General features: G+C 51.0%; 8 protein-coding genes across 8 annotated transcripts; 4 read left to right on the forward strand and 4 right to left on the reverse strand.

The window, feature by feature from the left end:
• The first annotated feature begins 541 nt into the window (after positions 1-541).
• Positions 542-1,780, forward strand: LOC117582940 (putative mediator of RNA polymerase II transcription subunit 17). Its single transcript, XM_034271044.1, has 2 exons — positions 542-688; positions 759-1,780. Exons 1-2 carry the CDS (start codon positions 674-676, stop codon positions 1,662-1,664), a joined length of 921 nt encoding a protein of 306 aa, XP_034126935.1. The 5' UTR covers positions 542-673; the 3' UTR covers positions 1,665-1,780.
• A 593-nt stretch (positions 1,781-2,373) lies between these two features.
• LOC117583045 lies at positions 2,374-3,259 on the reverse strand. Its single transcript, XM_034271207.1, has one exon. The coding sequence runs from the start codon at positions 3,112-3,114 to the stop codon at positions 2,410-2,412; it is 705 nt and encodes a 234-aa protein (XP_034127098.1). The 5' UTR covers positions 3,115-3,259; the 3' UTR covers positions 2,374-2,409.
• A 1,177-nt stretch (positions 3,260-4,436) lies between these two features.
• Positions 4,437-7,643, reverse strand: LOC117583205 (glycine, alanine and asparagine-rich protein-like). The gene is made up of 4 exons (XM_034271411.1): positions 7,562-7,643; positions 6,608-7,489; positions 5,337-5,420; positions 4,437-5,258 (listed from the first exon to the last, which is right to left on the reverse strand). Exons 1-4 carry the CDS (start codon positions 7,574-7,576, stop codon positions 4,437-4,439), a joined length of 1,803 nt encoding a protein of 600 aa, XP_034127302.1. The 5' UTR covers positions 7,577-7,643.
• Positions 7,644-7,957: 314 nt separating this feature from the next.
• On the reverse strand, positions 7,958-8,783 carry LOC117583467. Its single transcript, XM_034271775.1, has one exon. The coding sequence runs from the start codon at positions 8,741-8,743 to the stop codon at positions 8,048-8,050; it is 696 nt and encodes a 231-aa protein (XP_034127666.1). The 5' UTR covers positions 8,744-8,783; the 3' UTR covers positions 7,958-8,047.
• Positions 8,784-10,021: 1,238 nt separating this feature from the next.
• LOC117583225 lies at positions 10,022-10,914 on the reverse strand. The gene is made up of 2 exons (XM_034271444.1): positions 10,739-10,914; positions 10,022-10,645 (listed from the first exon to the last, which is right to left on the reverse strand). The coding sequence occupies exons 1-2, from the start codon at positions 10,877-10,879 to the stop codon at positions 10,022-10,024; spliced, it is 765 nt and encodes a 254-aa protein (XP_034127335.1). The 5' UTR covers positions 10,880-10,914.
• A 1,354-nt stretch (positions 10,915-12,268) lies between these two features.
• LOC117583116 lies at positions 12,269-13,198 on the forward strand. The gene is made up of 2 exons (XM_034271301.1): positions 12,269-12,438; positions 12,520-13,198. The coding sequence occupies exons 1-2, from the start codon at positions 12,269-12,271 to the stop codon at positions 13,196-13,198; spliced, it is 849 nt and encodes a 282-aa protein (XP_034127192.1).
• A 1,057-nt stretch (positions 13,199-14,255) lies between these two features.
• On the forward strand, positions 14,256-15,426 carry LOC117582882 (spidroin-1). Its single transcript, XM_034270955.1, has one exon. It carries the CDS (start codon positions 14,284-14,286, stop codon positions 15,292-15,294), a length of 1,011 nt encoding a protein of 336 aa, XP_034126846.1. The 5' UTR covers positions 14,256-14,283; the 3' UTR covers positions 15,295-15,426.
• A 298-nt stretch (positions 15,427-15,724) lies between these two features.
• Positions 15,725-17,354, forward strand: LOC117582883. The gene is made up of 2 exons (XM_034270956.1): positions 15,725-16,389; positions 16,454-17,354. Exons 1-2 carry the CDS (start codon positions 16,375-16,377, stop codon positions 17,219-17,221), a joined length of 783 nt encoding a protein of 260 aa, XP_034126847.1. The 5' UTR covers positions 15,725-16,374; the 3' UTR covers positions 17,222-17,354.
• The last annotated feature ends 67 nt before the right edge of the window (positions 17,355-17,421 follow it).

Raw genomic sequence — 17,421 nt, forward strand, 5'->3', positions numbered from 1 at the left:
GAACTCGTTTTGATGCTCCGCCAAATGTTTTAGCATATAAAATATGAAGAAAAACATTTCTTTTATTGAAAGCATGACCATTTATAGTGGCATTTGCTGAACAAGTTTTGATCTGCGCTGCTCTAATGACGACCCGAGCCTACCTGCCCATCGATTTACAATCTGAGCGACCGCCAAAGGTTGTCGCATTAATGCGACTCGCTCTTGGGCTCCAGCTAGGGCTTGTAGTTGGTACTGGCTCTGGCTCTGTATCTGTCTGTGAGACTGGAAAATTACCATAACGATGGCAGCAACATTTGCAAGAATAGGGCGGCAAGATGGCAATGCGCTTTGTCCGCATCGATGGCGCCATTGTTTTATCACTCTGGTGGATAGCCAGTCATTTGAGAGACAAAGGCAGCAGAAGAAGTCGCTGCAAAATGCTACAAGCCCAAGCCCAAGCCCAAGACCGAACCGGGCTGAGCCGTTCGGCAGCGGCTGAGGAAAAGGCAGAAACAACCACACACACGGCCAGCCACGGAGGCTGCTCCGGCTACGGCAAATGTCTGCATGAACTTGAGCTTGAGCGCAGTCTAGTGACACCGATCGGTGGTTTTCGTATAAATACTGGACCTTTCGGTGATGCAAACGTCAGACACAACTCAGTGGTCGAAGTCAAAGAACTAAATTCAAAATGCGTGCATTCATTGTAAGTATCCAGGACTGCCCCAGATTGCAGGATATCCAAGGATTAAACTGACGATTCTCCTCCTCTCTAGGTTATGTGCTTGGTGGCAGTCGCCTGCGCCGATAAGCTCGGCTACAACTACCAGCCCGTGGGACACTCCAACTCCGGACTGTCCTTTGCTCCTGGCAGCGGCAGCATCGGCGGTGGCAGCATCGGCGGTGGAAGCATCGGTGGTGGCAGCCTCGGCGGTGGCAGCATTGGCGGTGGCAGCATTGGAGGACTCCAAGGACTGGGAGGTGGTCTAGGTGGTGGCGGCATTGGAGGCGGATCCCTGGGCGGTGGATCCCTGGGCGGTGGATCTTTGGGCGGTGGATCCCTTGGCGGTGGCAGCATTGGCGGTGGATCTCTCGGAGGTCTGAGCGGCCTTGGCGGTCTGGGCGGTCTCGGTGGCCAGTCCAACGATGGTATCAGCGCTCCCGTCTCCTACAACGCCCCTGCCCCAGCTGCTGAGCTCGAGAAGGAATTCTTCACCTTCACAGCCAACGAACAGGACTTCGATGAGCCTCAGGCTGTGGAACGCGTCTCGAGCTCTCTGAACAAGGCCCTCCGCGTCGTCTTCATCAAGGGACCCGAGAACCGTGGCCTCGAGAACGCTGCTCTGGCTCTGGCCAAGCAGGCTGCCCAGCAGGAGACTGCCATCTATGTGCTGAACAAGCAGGCTGACATCGGAGATCTGGCCAACAAGCTGAACTCCATCCGCAGCAACACCAACAACAAGCCCGAGGTGCACTTCGTCAAGTACCGCACCCCCGAGGATGCTGCCAACGCACAGCGCGCCATCCAGGGTCAGTACGATCAGTTGGGTGGATCTTCCCAGGCCACCGATGGTGGTGTTGCCCCCGTTCTGAACTTCGCCTCCGCTGGTCCAGTGCGTCAGGCTACTGCCCAGAACCCCGACAACTCCTACCTGCCGTCTTCGGTGTTCCGTCGCGTCTAAGTTGCTCGTTTGATTCTGTAATTCTGAATCGAAAACTCCAGCGATCTTTGACTGATTTTAAATCCTAGTTATTGTTGACTAATGCATAAATAAATTTCAATTTTTACCATTTAAAAGCAATGTTTATTTAAACACCCTAGAAGGTTTGCGGACTTTGGGCAATAATTTTTACAAACGATGAAAAGTGGACTCAGGGGAAACCTTCAGAGCAGCCTCTAAATCAAGAATCTAAGAAGAACCAAAGTTTCTACCTGGTGTAGATGCCTGCGAACCGCCTTGTCTTTACATTATGTAAGTAAGAGATAATCTAGATAAGAGGCCGGTAGCGTCGTATGCCATGTTTATGCTATGCATAAGAAAACATCTCGGGCAGCGCAGTCGGTGCACGCACAGCGTAAAAAGTTCGTGTGGCTTCGGCCTATGTGCAGAGAACCGCCGCAGCGGCAGAGAAACAACAACAAGAACTTCGTGGATGGCTTATGCACAGTTGCTTCGGCTGCCGCAGCGGCAGAGAAGCAAGAAACGTTTTTGACTTCGGCTCTGTTGTCTGTGCAAACAAAAGCACGAAAACATGTGACGTGCCGAACGCTGATCTGCCGTATAAATTGTACACTGCAAATCTCTCAAATATTATAATTAATTACTAAAATAAACTCAATATAATTTAAACTAAAAACAAAACTCTATCAATTTTTATTCGAAAACAACCTATAATAACAAATGGATCCTACTCGTGGAAAGCTTTTCAGTGGCGCAGGCGATTGATGATCGAGGCGGGAAGGTAGTCGCTGTTGGGTGCCTGCACCCGACCGGCACGGACTGGAGCAGGAGATCGGGAGGCAAAGTTCAGGGCCTTGGCCACTCCTCCGTTGATGGATTGGGAGGATCCACCGAGGTTGTCGTACTGCGACTGGATGGCGCGCTGAGCGTTGGCAGCGTCCTCGGGTGTGCGGTACTTGACAAAGTGCACCTCGGGCTTCTGGTTGGCGTTCTGGCGAACGGCATTGAACTTGTTGGCCAACTCGTTGATGTCCGTCTGCTTGTGCAGCACGTAAATGGCGGTCTTCTGCTCGGCGGCCTGCTTGGCCAGGGCAAGGACAGCGTTCTCGTAGCCGCGGTTCTCGGGTCCCTTGATGAAGATGACACGCACACTCTTCTTTAGGGAGGCGGCGATCTTCCTCTGTGCATCTGGATCCTCAAAGTCAGCCTCGTTCGCGTAGAAGCTGTAGAACTCTTTGGTAACTCCGGCCTGGGGAGCAGCATTATAGCTGACTGGACCACCTAGTCCCTTGCTGACGCCGACAATGTTACCGCCGCCAATGCCTCCAATGCCTCCAATACCTCCAAGGGCGCCAATGTTGCCATCAGTTGTGCCCTGTCCGTAGTTGTAGCCGGACAAGCGTCCAGCACTGGCAGCCGCCACAAAGCATAAGATGATAAATGCACGCATTCTGATGTTGTCGTTGTCCTATCGCTGCCGAACTGTTCTAATATAATGCGGGATGTATCTTCATTAGCTAGCTTTTATACCGCCAACGCGCAGTCTAATTTAGACCAGAAAGTCTGGTCGAATTGAGCCGTCGTTGAGCATGTGTATGGTCGGGTCGGAGCTGCGTTCCCGTCGCTTCTGGCCTGAAGACGACGAGCATCGATCGATCGATGTCCGAGCGCGAATCGTGAATGGCCAAAGGCCAGTGGCCATCGGGTTTTCGGAATGCTGTTAATCTGCTAACATCATTTCGCTCTTAACACTTTTAACACATTGTTTTGAGCAGAGAGACAGCTTCAATAGCGCCGCCATTTAGCCCGAATGCGACCTGCACTCGGAGGTTCAATTCCGAGTCCCATTCCCATTCCGATTCCAATTCCGAGTCCAGTCTCTGAGGTGATGCGATGGTGCGATTTGCGAGCGGTGATTGGTTAGCCGTGATTCACCCATATTTGGCTTATAATTCATGCATAAGAGACAGAGATCGGCTCACGCAATATGCTTGAATATGTATACAGAACCGCTTATTTGTTAATGATTTCAACAAAAAAGTGATCGTCAGCTTAATAAAATTAATGATTAGATTTCTGTTTTTATGGCTAATCAGGTTTCGATCGAGCATAAATCTTCTCCGCTTTGTCTTCGTATGTGGGTTGCACTTGAGATTCCTTTCTAATTGTACCTGACACACGGCGGGGCCACCACACAGACACCACACCACCACATCGGAAACCAGGTCACCTAACTGTTGTTGGCAGCTCGAAGACCTTCAGCTGTCACCGGCGGGGAATTAGTCAAGCGGCTAACTGGGAGTACGGAATTAATGTCTCCCCGGCGCCTAGGTTGGTGGGCGTTGATCACCGAGTAATCTTGTAGCTAATTTGTTCGGAACGGCAGGAAAGGAATTTGTCAATAGCGTTTAGCTCAAAGAGAATTCTTTTCATTCTTCGCAGAAACCTGTCCATGAAGCCACTCTAAATTCTAGCTCGAACTAACTCCAACTATTTATAGTTTGAAGGCCATTGTCTATATTTTTAGCGAATCCGTTTGCAAACGAGATCACGACTCCGATTTTATTGTATCACTAAAATTCAGAGCAGAGACCGGCAATAAAACGGGCACTTAACGAAACATTAAAAGAACACCTTTGTCTGATTTTTTCGGGGTCAAATATAACATTTATTCGTCTAATTATGCATTAGTCAACAATTTTTAACAATAAGAGTCGGTCGTGAGTCGCTTCTTCAGACGGTTCACACTTAAGCTAAGTCCTGGGAATCCATTTAGAAGCGCAGACGACGGAACACCGAAGATGGCAGGTAGGAGTTGTCGGGGTTCTGGGCAGTAGCCTGACGCACTGGGCCAGCGGAGGCGAAGTTCAGGGCTGGGGCAACACCACCATCGGTGGCCTGAGAGGATCCACCCAACTGATCGTACTGAGACTGGATGGCGCGCTGTGCGTTGGCAGCATCCTCGGGGGTGCGGTACTTGACGAAGTGCACCTCGGGCTTGTTGTTGGTGTTGCTGCGGATGGAGTTCAGCTTGTTGGCCAGATCTCCGATGTCAGCCTGCTTGTTCAGCACATAGATGGCGGTCTCCTGCTGGGCAGCCTGCTTGGCCAGAGCCAGAGCAGCGTTCTCGAGCCCACGGTTCTCGGGTCCCTTGATGAAGACGACGCGGAGGGCCTTGTTCAGAGAGCTAGAGACGCGTTCCAAAGCCTGGGGCTCATCGAAGTCCTGTTCGTTGGCAGTGAAGGTAAAGAATTCCTTCTCGAGCTCGGCAGTTGGGGCAGGGGCGTTGTAGGAGACGGGAGCGCTGATAGCATCGTTGGACTGACCACCGAGACCGCCCAGACCGCCAAGGCCGCTCAGACCTCCGAGAGATCCACCGCCAATGCTGCCACCGCCCAGGGATCCACCGCCAAGGGATCCACCGCCGAGGCTGCCTCCGCCGATGATGCCACCGCCGAGGCTGCCTCCGCCGATGCTGCCACCACCGATGCTGCCGCTGCCAGGAGCAAAGGACAGGCCGGAGTTGGAGTGTCCCACGGGCTGGTAGTTGTAGCCGAGCTTATCGGCGCAGGCGACTGCCACTAAACACAAGACCTGTGGCACAGAGGAAGAGAAGAAGAGGGGAAGGGTTATCCATGGTTATCCAGGCGATGAGGCGACTGTGGGACTTACGATGAATGCGCGCATTTTGCTGCTTCTTTTTTTGGTTCTTTCAATGCGAGATATGAACTGCTTCTGTATTTGGATGGGAGCGATCTTTATTATTTATACAAATCCATCTTCGAGGCTGACAAAGACAAAGATGCCGACGCGGCGTCGCCGCTGCACGGAGATCGCTTTGATGCCACTGTGTTTTGCCGCCTACAAAGGTTTTTGCCTCTTTGGTTTTATGGTCGCAATGGAATTTTTGTTGCGTTTAGATGGGCAGCGCAGAGGCTTGGAGTGGCGCTGCCGATTGGACAGCGACAGCTGGTGGTGGCTTTGGGTTATTCAAATATTCGAGTTTTTATTCAATAATTTTACAAGAATTAATATAAAATTATAAAATTAATATGTCGCGAGCACATCGGAATGAGTTTATCATGCAGATGGGTCATAATTATGTATTATATGAAATAAATATCTCTTGCCTCAAATTCTTCCGCAAGGCTAATCGGCTTGTTTTATGTAGGACATCTGCACTTGGTTTTCCCGCAAACCGACAATCGTTTAGCTATCATAATCGATTTCGACACATCTTTATGGTTTTGATCTATGGGCATGACACAAGCCCCATAATTAGTGGGTGCATCTAATGAGGTGTCTCAGCTGCCGCCTCTCTGATTTATCTATTGACTCATCCAGCTATTTTTAGTTCGAGTTTCGCTTCAACTTTGAACGATAATGATTTGGCTTAATATAATACTCATTTTTTGGATCATCGACCTCCAAGGACAATCGAATTCCAAAATATTGCAAGACGGAAGAATATGCATAAAATCTTTTCCTGAATAGTATACTCAATGATCATGAAAAGGCACTTATTTAGAACATGCCATAGACATGAATCATTCATTTTATTTATAATCAAAAACTTCCATAAATTGTTTACAATTTAATTTTGAGTAAAAATAAATTTCTCAAAATATTTTTTAGCCTGCCCGAAACCCAATCACGACTTACCCCTTACTAATTTGGCAAAAAACAGTCAAAATTCGAAGTCCTACATTTTCCAAGATTATTTGAGCCATAAGTCGGCTGTAAATAAGTAGGCTGTAAATGAGAATCAAATTTCTGCAGATGAAACCACCCAAACGATTCATCTTCTAATTACTCAAAACTGTTTAAATTTGTTTTTCGATTTTATTTTATTTTAAATTTATCAATAAGTTTCAACAATAACTCTTTAACAAGGACCAGAAGTAGTTTCGATGGCTCGAAACCATTCAGCAAATCACTTTTTAGTAGCGCAGGCGACGGAAGACCGAAGATGGCAGGTAGGAGTTGTCGGGGTTCTGGGCAGTAGCCTGACGCACTGGGCCAGCGGAGGCGAAGTTCAGGGCTGGGGCAACACCACCATCGGTGGCCTGGGAAGATCCACCCAACTGATCGTACTGAGACTGGATGGCGCGCTGTGCGTTGGCAGCGTCCTCGGGGGTGCGGTACTTGACGAAGTGCACCTCGGGCTTGTTGTTGGTGTTGCTGCGAATGGCATTCAGCTTGCTGGCCAGATCTCCGATGTCAGCCTGCTTGTTCAGCACATAGATGGCGGTCTCCTGCTGGGCAGCCTGCTTGGCCAGAGCGAGAGCAGCATTCTCGAGTCCACGGTTCTCGGGTCCCTTGATGAAGACAACGCGCAGACCCTTGTTCACAGAGCTAGAGACGCGTTCCAATTCCTGGGGCTCATCGAAGTCCTGTTCGTTGGCAGAGTAGGTGAAGAACTCCTTCTCGAGCTCAGCAGCTGGGGCAGGGGCGTTGTAGGAGAGGGGAGCGTTCAGGGAATCGCCAGACAGACCACCGAGGCCGCCCAGACCGCCAAGGCTGCCCAGACCTCCGAGGGATCCACCGCCAATGCTGCCACTGCCAAGGGATCCACCGCCAAGGGATCCACCGCCAAGGGATCCACCGCCAATGCTGCCACCACCGAGACCGCCTCCAATTCCTGGGAGTCCTCCTCCAATGCTTCCACCGCCGAGGCTGCCACCGCCGAGGCTGCCACCGCCGATGCTGCCACCGCCGATGCTGCCGCTGCCAGGAGCGAAGGACAGGCCGGAGTTGGAGTGTCCCACGGGCTGGTAGTTGTAGCCGAGCTTATCGGCGCAGGCGACTGCGATCAGGCACATAACCTATGGTAAGTTGTGGGCGAGAGTAATCCATTAGTAACAGCTCTTGGGCGCTGATCCTGCCGGGAAACTTACAATGAAGGCGCGCATCTTGGATTCTGCTGCTTTGGTTCTGTTGCTTTGAGGCACGGTTGGCTTCTGAGTGTCTCTGCGACGGCGGTTATTATTTATACAAGTCTGTCTTCGAGGCTGTCTGCGCAGCTTCTCAAAGACAAAGCGATGACGCGGCTAAATGTTTTTTTTCCGCCTACAAAGTAGGCAGCGCGCGCGCTCGGCCTTTGTGTGCGATCGGAGCCGAGCAATTCGGCTTTGCATAAACGTTATTATAAGGAAAATCGATCAAAATAAAAAACATGAGCATAAAAATGCAATAACCGCACACAATGCGGCCGGCAATGTTGAATGCGAGGAATGCGACCGCCACAACTATTACACAAGATCACGAACACATCGACTGGGTGTTTGGGTTTACATCGTTTTTTGTCTTTATTCGTTTAAAAATTGGTACAACGGGGCATTATATACAACAACAATATCAGGGCGGAGCTCCTTCTCAACTCCTTAACGGACGCGCAGGCGGCGCAGGATGTTGGCGGGCAGGTAGGAGTTGCTCACGGCACCGGGCGGCGAGTAGTTGCCACCGGACTGGCGGGAGGGACCCGCTGGGGCCTGGGAGGCGAAGTTGATGGCATTGGCAATGCCTCCGTTGATGGACTGCGAGGATCCTCCCAGGTTGTCATACTGTCCCTGGATGGCGCGCTGGGCGTTGGCAGCATCCTCAGGTGTGCGGTACTTGACAAAGTGCACCTCGGGCTTGTTGTTGGCATTCTGACGGACGGCGTTCAGCTTGTTCGCCAGATCCCCGATATCGGCCTGCTTGTTCAGCACATAGATGGCGGTCCTCTGCTCGGCAGCCTGCTTGGCCAGGGCCAGGGCAGCGTTCTCGAGTCCACGGTTCTCGGGTCCCTTGATGAAGACGACGCGGAGACCCCTGTTCACGGAGCCAGAAATCTTCTGGTCGGCCAGAGGATCCTCGAAATCGTTCTCATCAGCCTGGAAGGTGTAGTATTCCTTGTTCAGCTCGCTGGAGGGCGCGTAGTTGCTGCTCTGGCTGCTGGGAGCGGCATCGTAGGAGGTGTCAGAGCCACCGGAGTAGCTGGGAACATTTTCGGAGGCGGAGCCAGTGTACTGTCCGGCACCGTAGTTGTACTGGGCGCATGCTGCGCCGATCAGGCAGAGAGCGATAAGGAAACGCATTGTCGATTGAGGTGGATTGAGGTGTAGTGAACAGACAAAGGAAAAGCCAAGACTGAATCCTGAGGCTGCGGCGAGCACCTTTTATACGGAAGAACCGCAGCGGGATCGGGCTTAGAACAATAGACGAAATGGTTCCCGATCGGGTTCGCTTCATAACTCAACTAGTTTTTTATGCAAAGTGTTGCGCTTATGAAATGATTATGCAAAACTATCTAATTCCTCCATAGAGAGCCGATCCAGTCAGCCAGTCGTGCCCAGACTTTCTGTTCAAATGCAGAGGCGCTTGGGACGACCGGTTCCCGGCGCCTGTTTTTATTCTTGGGCGATCTGATTTGGAATTGGAATTTGACATTCGACAGTGCTGGGAAAATGCTGCAAAACTATCGAACTCGTTTCGAAAAAAAAGTAATAGCCGGCAATAAATGTTTTCGCGGTCGTTAAATGCCACAACAATGCGTTGCATTCTAGGAGTTCCGCCTACAAGTCCATAACACTAATCTATAGATATGCTGATTCCATTAATTGTTTATGGATCTCTGCCTCGCCAAGAATCGAAAGTGACTTGGAATTCGAACAAGTTTCTTGCTCGCGGTTCAACGTCAGAAAGAATGCTGTCGGAAGAGCTCTTTGAACTCGCCATTCGGCCACGTATGTGACTGGAAACTGGTTTCGTATCGGCTGGGGAATTCCACACTAGTCCCCAATATAAGTGCCATCAACATCAAATTGCGTCACTGGCACACCGACCTGACCTCTCCTGGTAACATCATTCTGTTCTGAATGGGACGAAAACTCAGATTACATCATTAGTCTCTCCGAGTCTCAGTCGCCACAACTCTCTGGTCTATTTATAAAGGAACCATGTCAGAATTGACATCACCTCGATCCGGCAATATTTTATGATAATATTTTATGATTTCAATCCTATTAAGTCATCTTAAATAAACAAAAATAAAATATGAATACATTTTATTCGAGCTTTAAATTGGTGGCAAGATGTTTTTTTGAAGCATATGTTTAGGAGTCATTCCATTCAGTCATTCAGACAGGAATGATGTTTTATTTTTGGTTCCAAGTAATACGAAATTTCATGGATAAACACAAAAGAGTGCCAAAATCTTTTCCATACATTTTAGGTGCTTCCATCCGAATCCTTACGCTTGCGACTCATTTATCAACAGAACAAACTAATTCATAATTTCTTTAAAATTTTCATTTATTTAAACAATAAAGCAACAAGACAACTAAGCAACAAATCAACAAGTTCTGAGTTCCAACCTAGAAACGGTAACGGCGGAAAATGTTGGCGGGCAAGTAGCTGGCGCCTGGAGCGCTGGCAGAGCCACCAATATTCTCGTGTGCGGGTGCTGGCTGCGAGGCAAAGTTCAGCGAGGAGGCGACGCCACCATCATGGGCCTGAGAGGATCCACCCAACTGATCGTACTGTCCCTGGATGGCCTTCTGGGCATTGGCCGCATCCTCGGGTGTGCGGTACTTGACGAAGTGCACCTCGGGCTTGTTGTTGGAGTTGCTGCGGATGGAGTTCAGCTTGTTGGCCAGATCTCCGATGTCAGCCTGCTTGTTCAGCACATAGATGGCAGTCTCCTGCTGGGCAGCCTGCTTGGCCAGAGCCAGGGCAGCGTTCTCCAGGCCACGGTTCTCGGGTCCCTTGATAAAGACGACGCGCAGAGCCTTGTTTAGGGAGCTGGACACTTGCTCGGAGGCAGCTGGATCGTAGAAGTCACCCTCGTCAGCGGTGTACGTGAAGAATTCCTTCTCCAGCTCAGCCTGGGGAGCGGCATAGTTGGGGGAACCGGATGTAGAGGCTCCAATGGGACCATCGATCGGTGCAGAGGGTGCGGACGCAAAGTTGGGCGCTTCATTGCTGGCCAATCCCGATGGCTGGAAGCTGCTCAGTCCGGACGGTTGGAAGCTGCTCAATCCGGAAGGCTGGAAGCTGCCCGATCCCGATGGCTGGAAGCCGGGTCCCGCTGCAAATGCGGGCGCCTCGTTGCTGGCCAGGCCGGATGGCTGGAAGCTGAGTCCGGAGGGTGAGTGGGCCACCGGCTGGTAGTTGTAGCCCAGTTTGTCGGCGCTGGCCAGGGCCACGAGGCAAAGGACGATGAAGGCACGCATTTTGGATTGTGGTGTGCGACTGGTGATTTGGTGGATTGGAGAGATGATTTGTAACTGCCTTTGTTGGGCGCCCTCTGAGCTTTTATAAGTGCAAGATTCAATTTTTCGAACTGCCAAAAAACGGCGAAATTCGTGATCTAAAACTGCATTATAATAGATATGAAATATTAAGAGTCTAAATTTGCTTTAAAAATGCATAAATAAACTGCTTAAAAAACGTTTTCTTTATTATATTTATATGTATTTGTATTTTATGATTTGTCACGCTGCCATTTGCTGCTGCGGCTGCAAATTTTTGCATGGAATTTTTGACATTTTTGCATAGCATTTTCGCGATATGAAATCATGTTTTGTGGAAGGCTGGCTGCGGAATGCAAATTAGCTGATAGCCAGAACGGTCGATTTCGATTCCGATTCCGATTCCGATTGCCAAATCAGATGACGCCAAGTAATTTATTAATACGCTTTATCGCCCAATTATCAGATTGTCTTATTTGTCTGACGCTGACAAGTCGCTGCAGTGCAGTTGTTAATTAGGAGTAGATGCTGAGGGGCAGAAAGGAGATGGCGGCTATATTTAGCGATGAAGTCGAAGTCGCACTTCCGGCGCAGACGAGCGTCGACTGCGGCTGCGACTGCGACTGCGACTGCGGAAGGTCGCCTCCACCCGCAACATTTGCATAAATCCGAGCATACAAGTGGACAAAAAAACACAAAGCGAACAAAGCCGCTGAAAAAGGCAATAATAATTTCGCGAATCGTTAAAATATTTATTTTTGGCAGACAGCTAACAAATAAACCAAAAACGCGACTAGGCGCGCCTCATTTGCATATGAAACGGTCTGCCAAACGTTTTGTTTGCTCGCGGACCAATTGTGGGCGACACTTGTCATTCCCCCGAGGGCTGTCCCCTGTGGCTAGGGGCAAGAGGGAACAGGTGTGGGTGTGCAGCTGAGTAAGAGGCTATGAAATTGACCCGAATCGGTTTTTTACGATGCGCTGTTGGCATATCTTTTTGTTTCTAGTTGGAATTTATTGATTCCAACGATAAGGCTGTGTTAGCTGCCAATTTTGGCAAGGTTGACCCGCGAATAAGAATAAGCAAAATTATTAATTCAAGCAGCACATACGCATATTGAATTTAATATGAATTTTATGGCGACAGCATGGACACACCATGCCTCTTCCTGCCAAGCCACACGGATACCAACACTGAGCAGTGCATTCAAGCGGATCTCATGCATATTTGGGCTCTTTGGCGACCATAATTAGACTGCTTTATGCGAGAGCTTTTGCATAACAGTAAATGCCTCACATAGCCATCTGCATAAAAGCCAAAGAATCATCTGCCACCAGCACCACACTCCACCGCAAATCCGCCAGCTAAACATGCGTCAATTCTCCCTCATCCTCTGCTTCTGCCTCGCCGCAGTGGCCAGCGCCGACAAACTGGGCTACAACTACCAGCCGGTGGCCCACTCACCCTCCGGACTCAGCTTCCAGCCATCCGGCCTGCCCAGCAATGAGGCGCCCGCATTTGCAGCGGGACCCAGCTTCCAGTCATCGGGATTGGGCAGCAATGATGCCCCCAGCTTCCAGCCGTCGGGTTCGGGCAGCTTCCAGCCATCGGGTTTGGCCAGCAACGAGGCACCTAACTTTGCTCCTGCACTCGCTGCACCGATCGATGGTCCCATTGGAGCCTCTTCTTCGGGTTCCCCCAACTATGCCGCTCCCCAGGCTGAGCTCGAGAAGGAGTTCTTCACCTACACCGCTGACGAGGGTGACTTCTACGATCCAGCCGGTTCCGAGCAGGTCTCCAGCTCCCTGAACAAGGCTCTGCGCGTCGTCTTCATCAAGGGACCCGAGAACCGTGGCCTCGAGAACGCTGCTCTGGCTCTGGCCAAGCAGGCTGCCCAGCAGGAGACCGCCATCTATGTCCTCAACAAGCAGGCTGACATCGGAGATCTGGCCAACAAGCTGAACTCCATCCGCAGCAACACCAACAACAAGCCCGAGGTGCACTTCGTCAAGTACCGCACACCCGAGGATGCGGCCAATGCCCAGAAGGCCATTCAGGGACAGTACGATCAGCTCGGAGGATCCTCCCAGGCCCATGATGGTGGCGTCGCTTCCTCTCTGAACTTCGCATCGAGCGCGCCAGCTCCAGTTGCCGCTGCCCCAGGCGCTGGCATCTCTCAGGGCCCATTCGTGCCCGTCGGCCTGCCTGAGGCCACTGCTCCAATTTCCTCCTATGTGCAACCCCCGACGCCTGGCAACACCTACCTGCCGGCCAACATTCTGCGTCGTCTGCGATTCTAAGTTCTCAGTCCGAAGCTCAGTCTTGGGCATTCCGACATTCCTTTGTTTATTGTTCCTCTGTTTTTGCTAATGATACGAAAATAAATTTGTTTGTTAATTCTAAATGGCCAAAAAATAGTTTGCGGATCTTCTCAGCTCAACGAACATTCCTCAGCATGGAAATTCGGAATGTATTTTGCGAGTTTCCGAGCCGGTATGTATGGATTCCGTGTTGTCGTATTTGTTGAACTCCATTCGGCAGTTTGGGGCTGGGGTGGGGCTGGCAAACGAGTCCGACGGGTGCTGAATTATGAGTCCGCCGGCTAGGCTGTTTATGAAAATTGCAAATGAGCGGAAATATAACATGTTCGCTGGCAGCGTTTTGTATAACCCGGTGTATAACACACGGCTTATCGCGTATCTGCTGGCTGCCAACTCAGAGTGGGGCCCACGCATTCGGCAAATTGAATCTGCCGCTTTTGACAAATTGCATTAGACGGCAGACGACAGCTGACAATGGCCAAATCCATGGTGGGGAGCAATTTAAAAATATTAAGCTGGAAAATTAGCCTCAAAAGCATTGGTCAGACTCAGTCTTACTTTCAATCATCGCTCGGGCACGGGGCAGCTAAGCGATTTGCATAACAAAATGAATGAACAAAGGAACCTGGCTACTGCACAGACGAACAATTTGGAGCTTCTGCCGACGCCCAGCCCTTTGTGGCTCGACTGAGCTGATTTGCATAAAGATTCGACGGATTGTAGGCTGCAAGTTCATCAAATTTTAATCAACACCGTCGCCGCCAACGCCACCACCGCCAACGATGCCAGCGACGCTGCCGCTGCTTGTACTTTTGGTGTTATTGTTGTTGGTGTTGTTGTTGTGGCTCTTCTTGGGCTGCGAGCTGCGACCAGGCCAAAATAGACGCCGCCAAACAAGAAGAAAAGAAAAACAGGTTGGCCCCAAAACAAAGCGAACCTTATCGTGATCTCTAGCATGATTGTCAAGCGCTTGTTCTGATTGACATCCATGTATATAAATGGCCCAGCGACCACCTCCGACATCATTCTCAATCGAGAGCTCCAAGTAGAACATCAGAACAAAGATGCGCGCCTTCATCGTCCTGTGCCTCGTGGCAGTCGCCTGCGCCGATAAGCTCGGCTACAACTACCGACCGGTGGGACACTCCAACGCCGGCCTCTCCTTTGCTCCTGGCAGCGGCAGCCTTAGCGGTGGAAGTATCGGAGGAGGACTCCAAGGACTTGGAGGCAGCCTGGGAGGTGGCCTGGGAGGTGGCCTAGGAGGCGGCCTAGGAGGCGGCCTAGGAGGCGGCCTAGGAGGCGGCAGCAACTACGGCAGCCTGGACAGCGGTCTGAGCGGTGGCTCCAGCGACCTGTCTGGACTTGGTCTTGGATCCTCCGATCTGGGATCCTCTGGTCTTGGCTACTCTGGTCTTGGCTCCTCCGGTCTGGGATCTTCCGGTCTTGGCTACTCTGGTCTTGGCTCCTCCGGTCTGGGATCTTCCGGTCTGGGATCCTCCGGTCTGGGATCTTCCGGCCTTGGCTCCTCCGGTCTTGGCGGCGGCGTCAGCTACAACGCCCCTGCTCCATCTGCTGAACTCAACAAGGAATTCTTCACCTTCTCCGCCAACGAGGAGGACTTCGATGAGCCCCAGGCATTGGAGCGCGTCTCCAGCTCTGTGAACAAGGGTCTGCGTGTCGTCTTCATCAAGGGACCCGAGAACCGTGGCCTGGAGAACGCTGCTCTGGCTCTGGCCAAGCAGGCTGCCCAGCAGGAGACTGCCATCTATGTGCTGAACAAGCAGGCTGACATCGGAGATCTGGCCAGCAAGCTGAATGCCATTCGCAGCAACACCAACAACAAGCCCGAGGTGCACTTCGTCAAGTACCGCACCCCCGAGGACGCTGCCAACGCACAGCGCGCCATCCAGTCTCAGTACGATCAGTTGGGTGGATCCTCTCAGGCCACCGATGGTGGTGTTGCCCCAGCCCTGAACTTCGCCTCCGCTTCGAAGGTGCGTCAGCCCAATGCCCAGATCCCCGAGAACTCGTACCTGCCCTCGTCGGTGCTGCGTCGCCTGCGCTTCCGTTACTAGGAAGGCCACAGCCTCAGCCTCCGCCACAGCCCTGGCTCCAGCCTCTGGAGCTCTTCCATCTGCCATTTGTTAGCTCTTGTGTTATCTATTGATTTGTCGATCGACCCAAATACAATTATATTTTAAACCAAAGCAATCTAGTGTTTTACTGTCTGTGAAAGGTGCGGGATATGGAGTGGAAATGGAGTTGTCAGTGTCAAAAGTGAATGTCGATGGGTGGACGCTGATTAGTCACTCGCTTGAAATTGGTTTGAAAAATTGCAGATCTCGGCGTATTTTACATGCCTTGAGTGGCAATAAAAACTCCCAAGCGACGGCGCCAAATGGAATACAAGTGGAAATCAATAAAAACAAATTTACATTTTTTTGTTGTCTTGAATGCAGCAGGCAGGCGGCAGCAAAACAATCGACGAAATTTTTTTATCATAATTAAAATGTTAATCTGCGCGAAGTAAAAGGTTAGACAAACTATTAGCGCGTGAATTTATGGCAACTGCAAGACGGAACCAAGATGCTTCAAGCCCAGATCGTGGTAATACATAATGTATGAGTGATAACAGAGCGGTCGGATGAATGGCCAGCCAGCCAATAACAAAGAGCCAAAGTGGACATCGCCAGCTCTGTTCAAGAGCACCCACTACGGCTGATTAGCATAAGCAGCAGAGTCACCAGCAGAGTTTGTTAGAAAAATCATATAAAATTATGCAAAAAGAAAAAAAAACAAAGCCAAGAGAAGCACGAAAAACCGATAACGATGCGCAGAGCAGAGACACAACTAAGACTGAGACTAAGACTTAGTCCAACGATTGGCAGCGATACTCCAAAATCAGTAAAGAGTAAACATTAAAAGTGAGCAAAAAGCGAGTGGGAATTGGCCAGAAAGACCAGCGAATGGCGACAAGCAGCTTCGACCTGCTCCAAATGAGGTGCAAAAATAAATGGGAAAAATGCTAATTAGGAGAGTTGCAAACTGCAATCAAACTTTTTTGGCATAAAAGACGTGGGCGTCTGTGACATCAGCATACTCGAAGTTTACCCAGCAAACCGATCGGAGTTATCCACCTACACAAGTCCCACAAGATGCGTTTGCTCATTGTAAGTCCTTCTCAATTATTCGGCGAACATTTAGAGACTTATAAATAACATCCTTCTTCTTCAGGCCCTGTGCCTTGTGGCTGCTGTTAGCGCCGACTCGCTCGGCTACAACTATCAGCCATCCGCCTCCACTGGCCCCTCCTCCTATGCGCCGTCTGCGGCCGGACCATCGTACAATCAGGCTGCTTCCGCTCCAGCAACTGGTGGACAGTCCTACAGCCCAGCGGCAGCTGCCACCCAGGAGCAGCCCACATACAATGCCCCCTCGGAGTCCTTTGGCAGCGCACCCGAAGCCGCTCCTTCGGCTGACGCACCCAACTACTCTGCCCCCCAGACCGAGCTGCAGAAGGAGTTCTTCACCTACACCGCCGATGAGAGCGAATTTAATGAGCCAGCCGGTTCCGAGCAGGTCTCCAGCTCCCTGAACAAGGCTCTGCGCGTGATCTTCATCAAGGGACCCGAGAACCGGGGCCTGGAGAACGCTGCCCTGGCTCTGGCCAAGCAGGCCGGCCAGCAGGATACTGCCATCTATGTGCTGAACAAGCAGGCTGACATCGGAGATCTGGCCAACAAGCTGAACTCCATCCGCAACAACAACAACAACAAGCCCGAGGTGCACTTCGTCAAGTACCGCACACCCGAGGATGCTGCCAATGCCCAGCAGGCCATCCAGGGACAGTACGATCAGCTCGGAGGATCCTCTTCCATCCAGAACGGCGGCGTTGCCCCCGTGCTGAACTTTGCCTCTCGGGCACCCGCTCGCCCAGTGGCTGCTCCATCCTCTCCCAAGAACTCGTACCTGCCCGCATCGGTGCTGCGTCATCGCCTGTAAGCCGTCTTTGTCTGTAGGGCATAGAACCGAACGACCCTTCCCTCCCTTCCCACTGTTCCTACGCACTTGCTGCGACCCATCTCCCTCTCCATGTGGAGATTACCATCTCTGTTGAATGGTCAGTATTGCGATTTTCGAGACAAGTCCAAAAGAAAAATAAATATAAATAAATACAATAATGTTAATGCGAAATGTTGTAA

This window comes from Drosophila guanche, unplaced genomic scaffold, assembly GCF_900245975.1.
Source record: "Drosophila guanche unplaced genomic scaffold, DGUA_6, whole genome shotgun sequence".
NCBI classification, from domain to species: domain Eukaryota; kingdom Metazoa; phylum Arthropoda; class Insecta; order Diptera; family Drosophilidae; genus Drosophila; species Drosophila guanche.

Bases quoted from the DNA above. Each gene is read 5' to 3' on its own strand.
- LOC117583045 (XM_034271207.1), bottom strand. From the start codon at position 3,114: ATGCGTGCATTTATCATCTTATGCTTTGTGGCGGCTGCCAGTGCTGGA.
- LOC117583205 (XM_034271411.1), bottom strand. The intron at 5,421-6,607 runs TAAAAAGTGATT...TAAATAATAAAG, and splicing joins TCTTCCGTCGCCTGCGCTAC to ATCGCTCCCATCCAAATACA. The intron at 5,259-5,336 runs GTAAGTCCCACA...TCTGTGCCACAG, and splicing joins GCAAAATGCGCGCATTCATC to GTCTTGTGTTTAGTGGCAGT.
- LOC117583467 (XM_034271775.1), bottom strand. From the start codon at position 8,743: ATGCGTTTCCTTATCGCTCTCTGCCTGATCGGCGCAGCATGCGCCCAG.
- LOC117583225 (XM_034271444.1), bottom strand. From the start codon at position 10,879: ATGCGTGCCTTCATCGTCCTTTGCCTCGTGGCCCTGGCCAGCGCCGAC. The intron at 10,646-10,738 runs GCAGCGGGACCC...AGCAGCTTCCAG, and splicing joins GCAACGAGGCGCCCGCATTT to CCATCGGGATTGGCCAGCAA.
- LOC117583116 (XM_034271301.1), top strand. From the start codon at position 12,269: ATGCGTCAATTCTCCCTCATCCTCTGCTTCTGCCTCGCCGCAGTGGCC. The intron at 12,439-12,519 runs GTCATCGGGATT...GGGTTTGGCCAG, and splicing joins GCAGCGGGACCCAGCTTCCA to CAACGAGGCACCTAACTTTG.
- LOC117582882 (XM_034270955.1), top strand. From the start codon at position 14,284: ATGCGCGCCTTCATCGTCCTGTGCCTCGTGGCAGTCGCCTGCGCCGAT.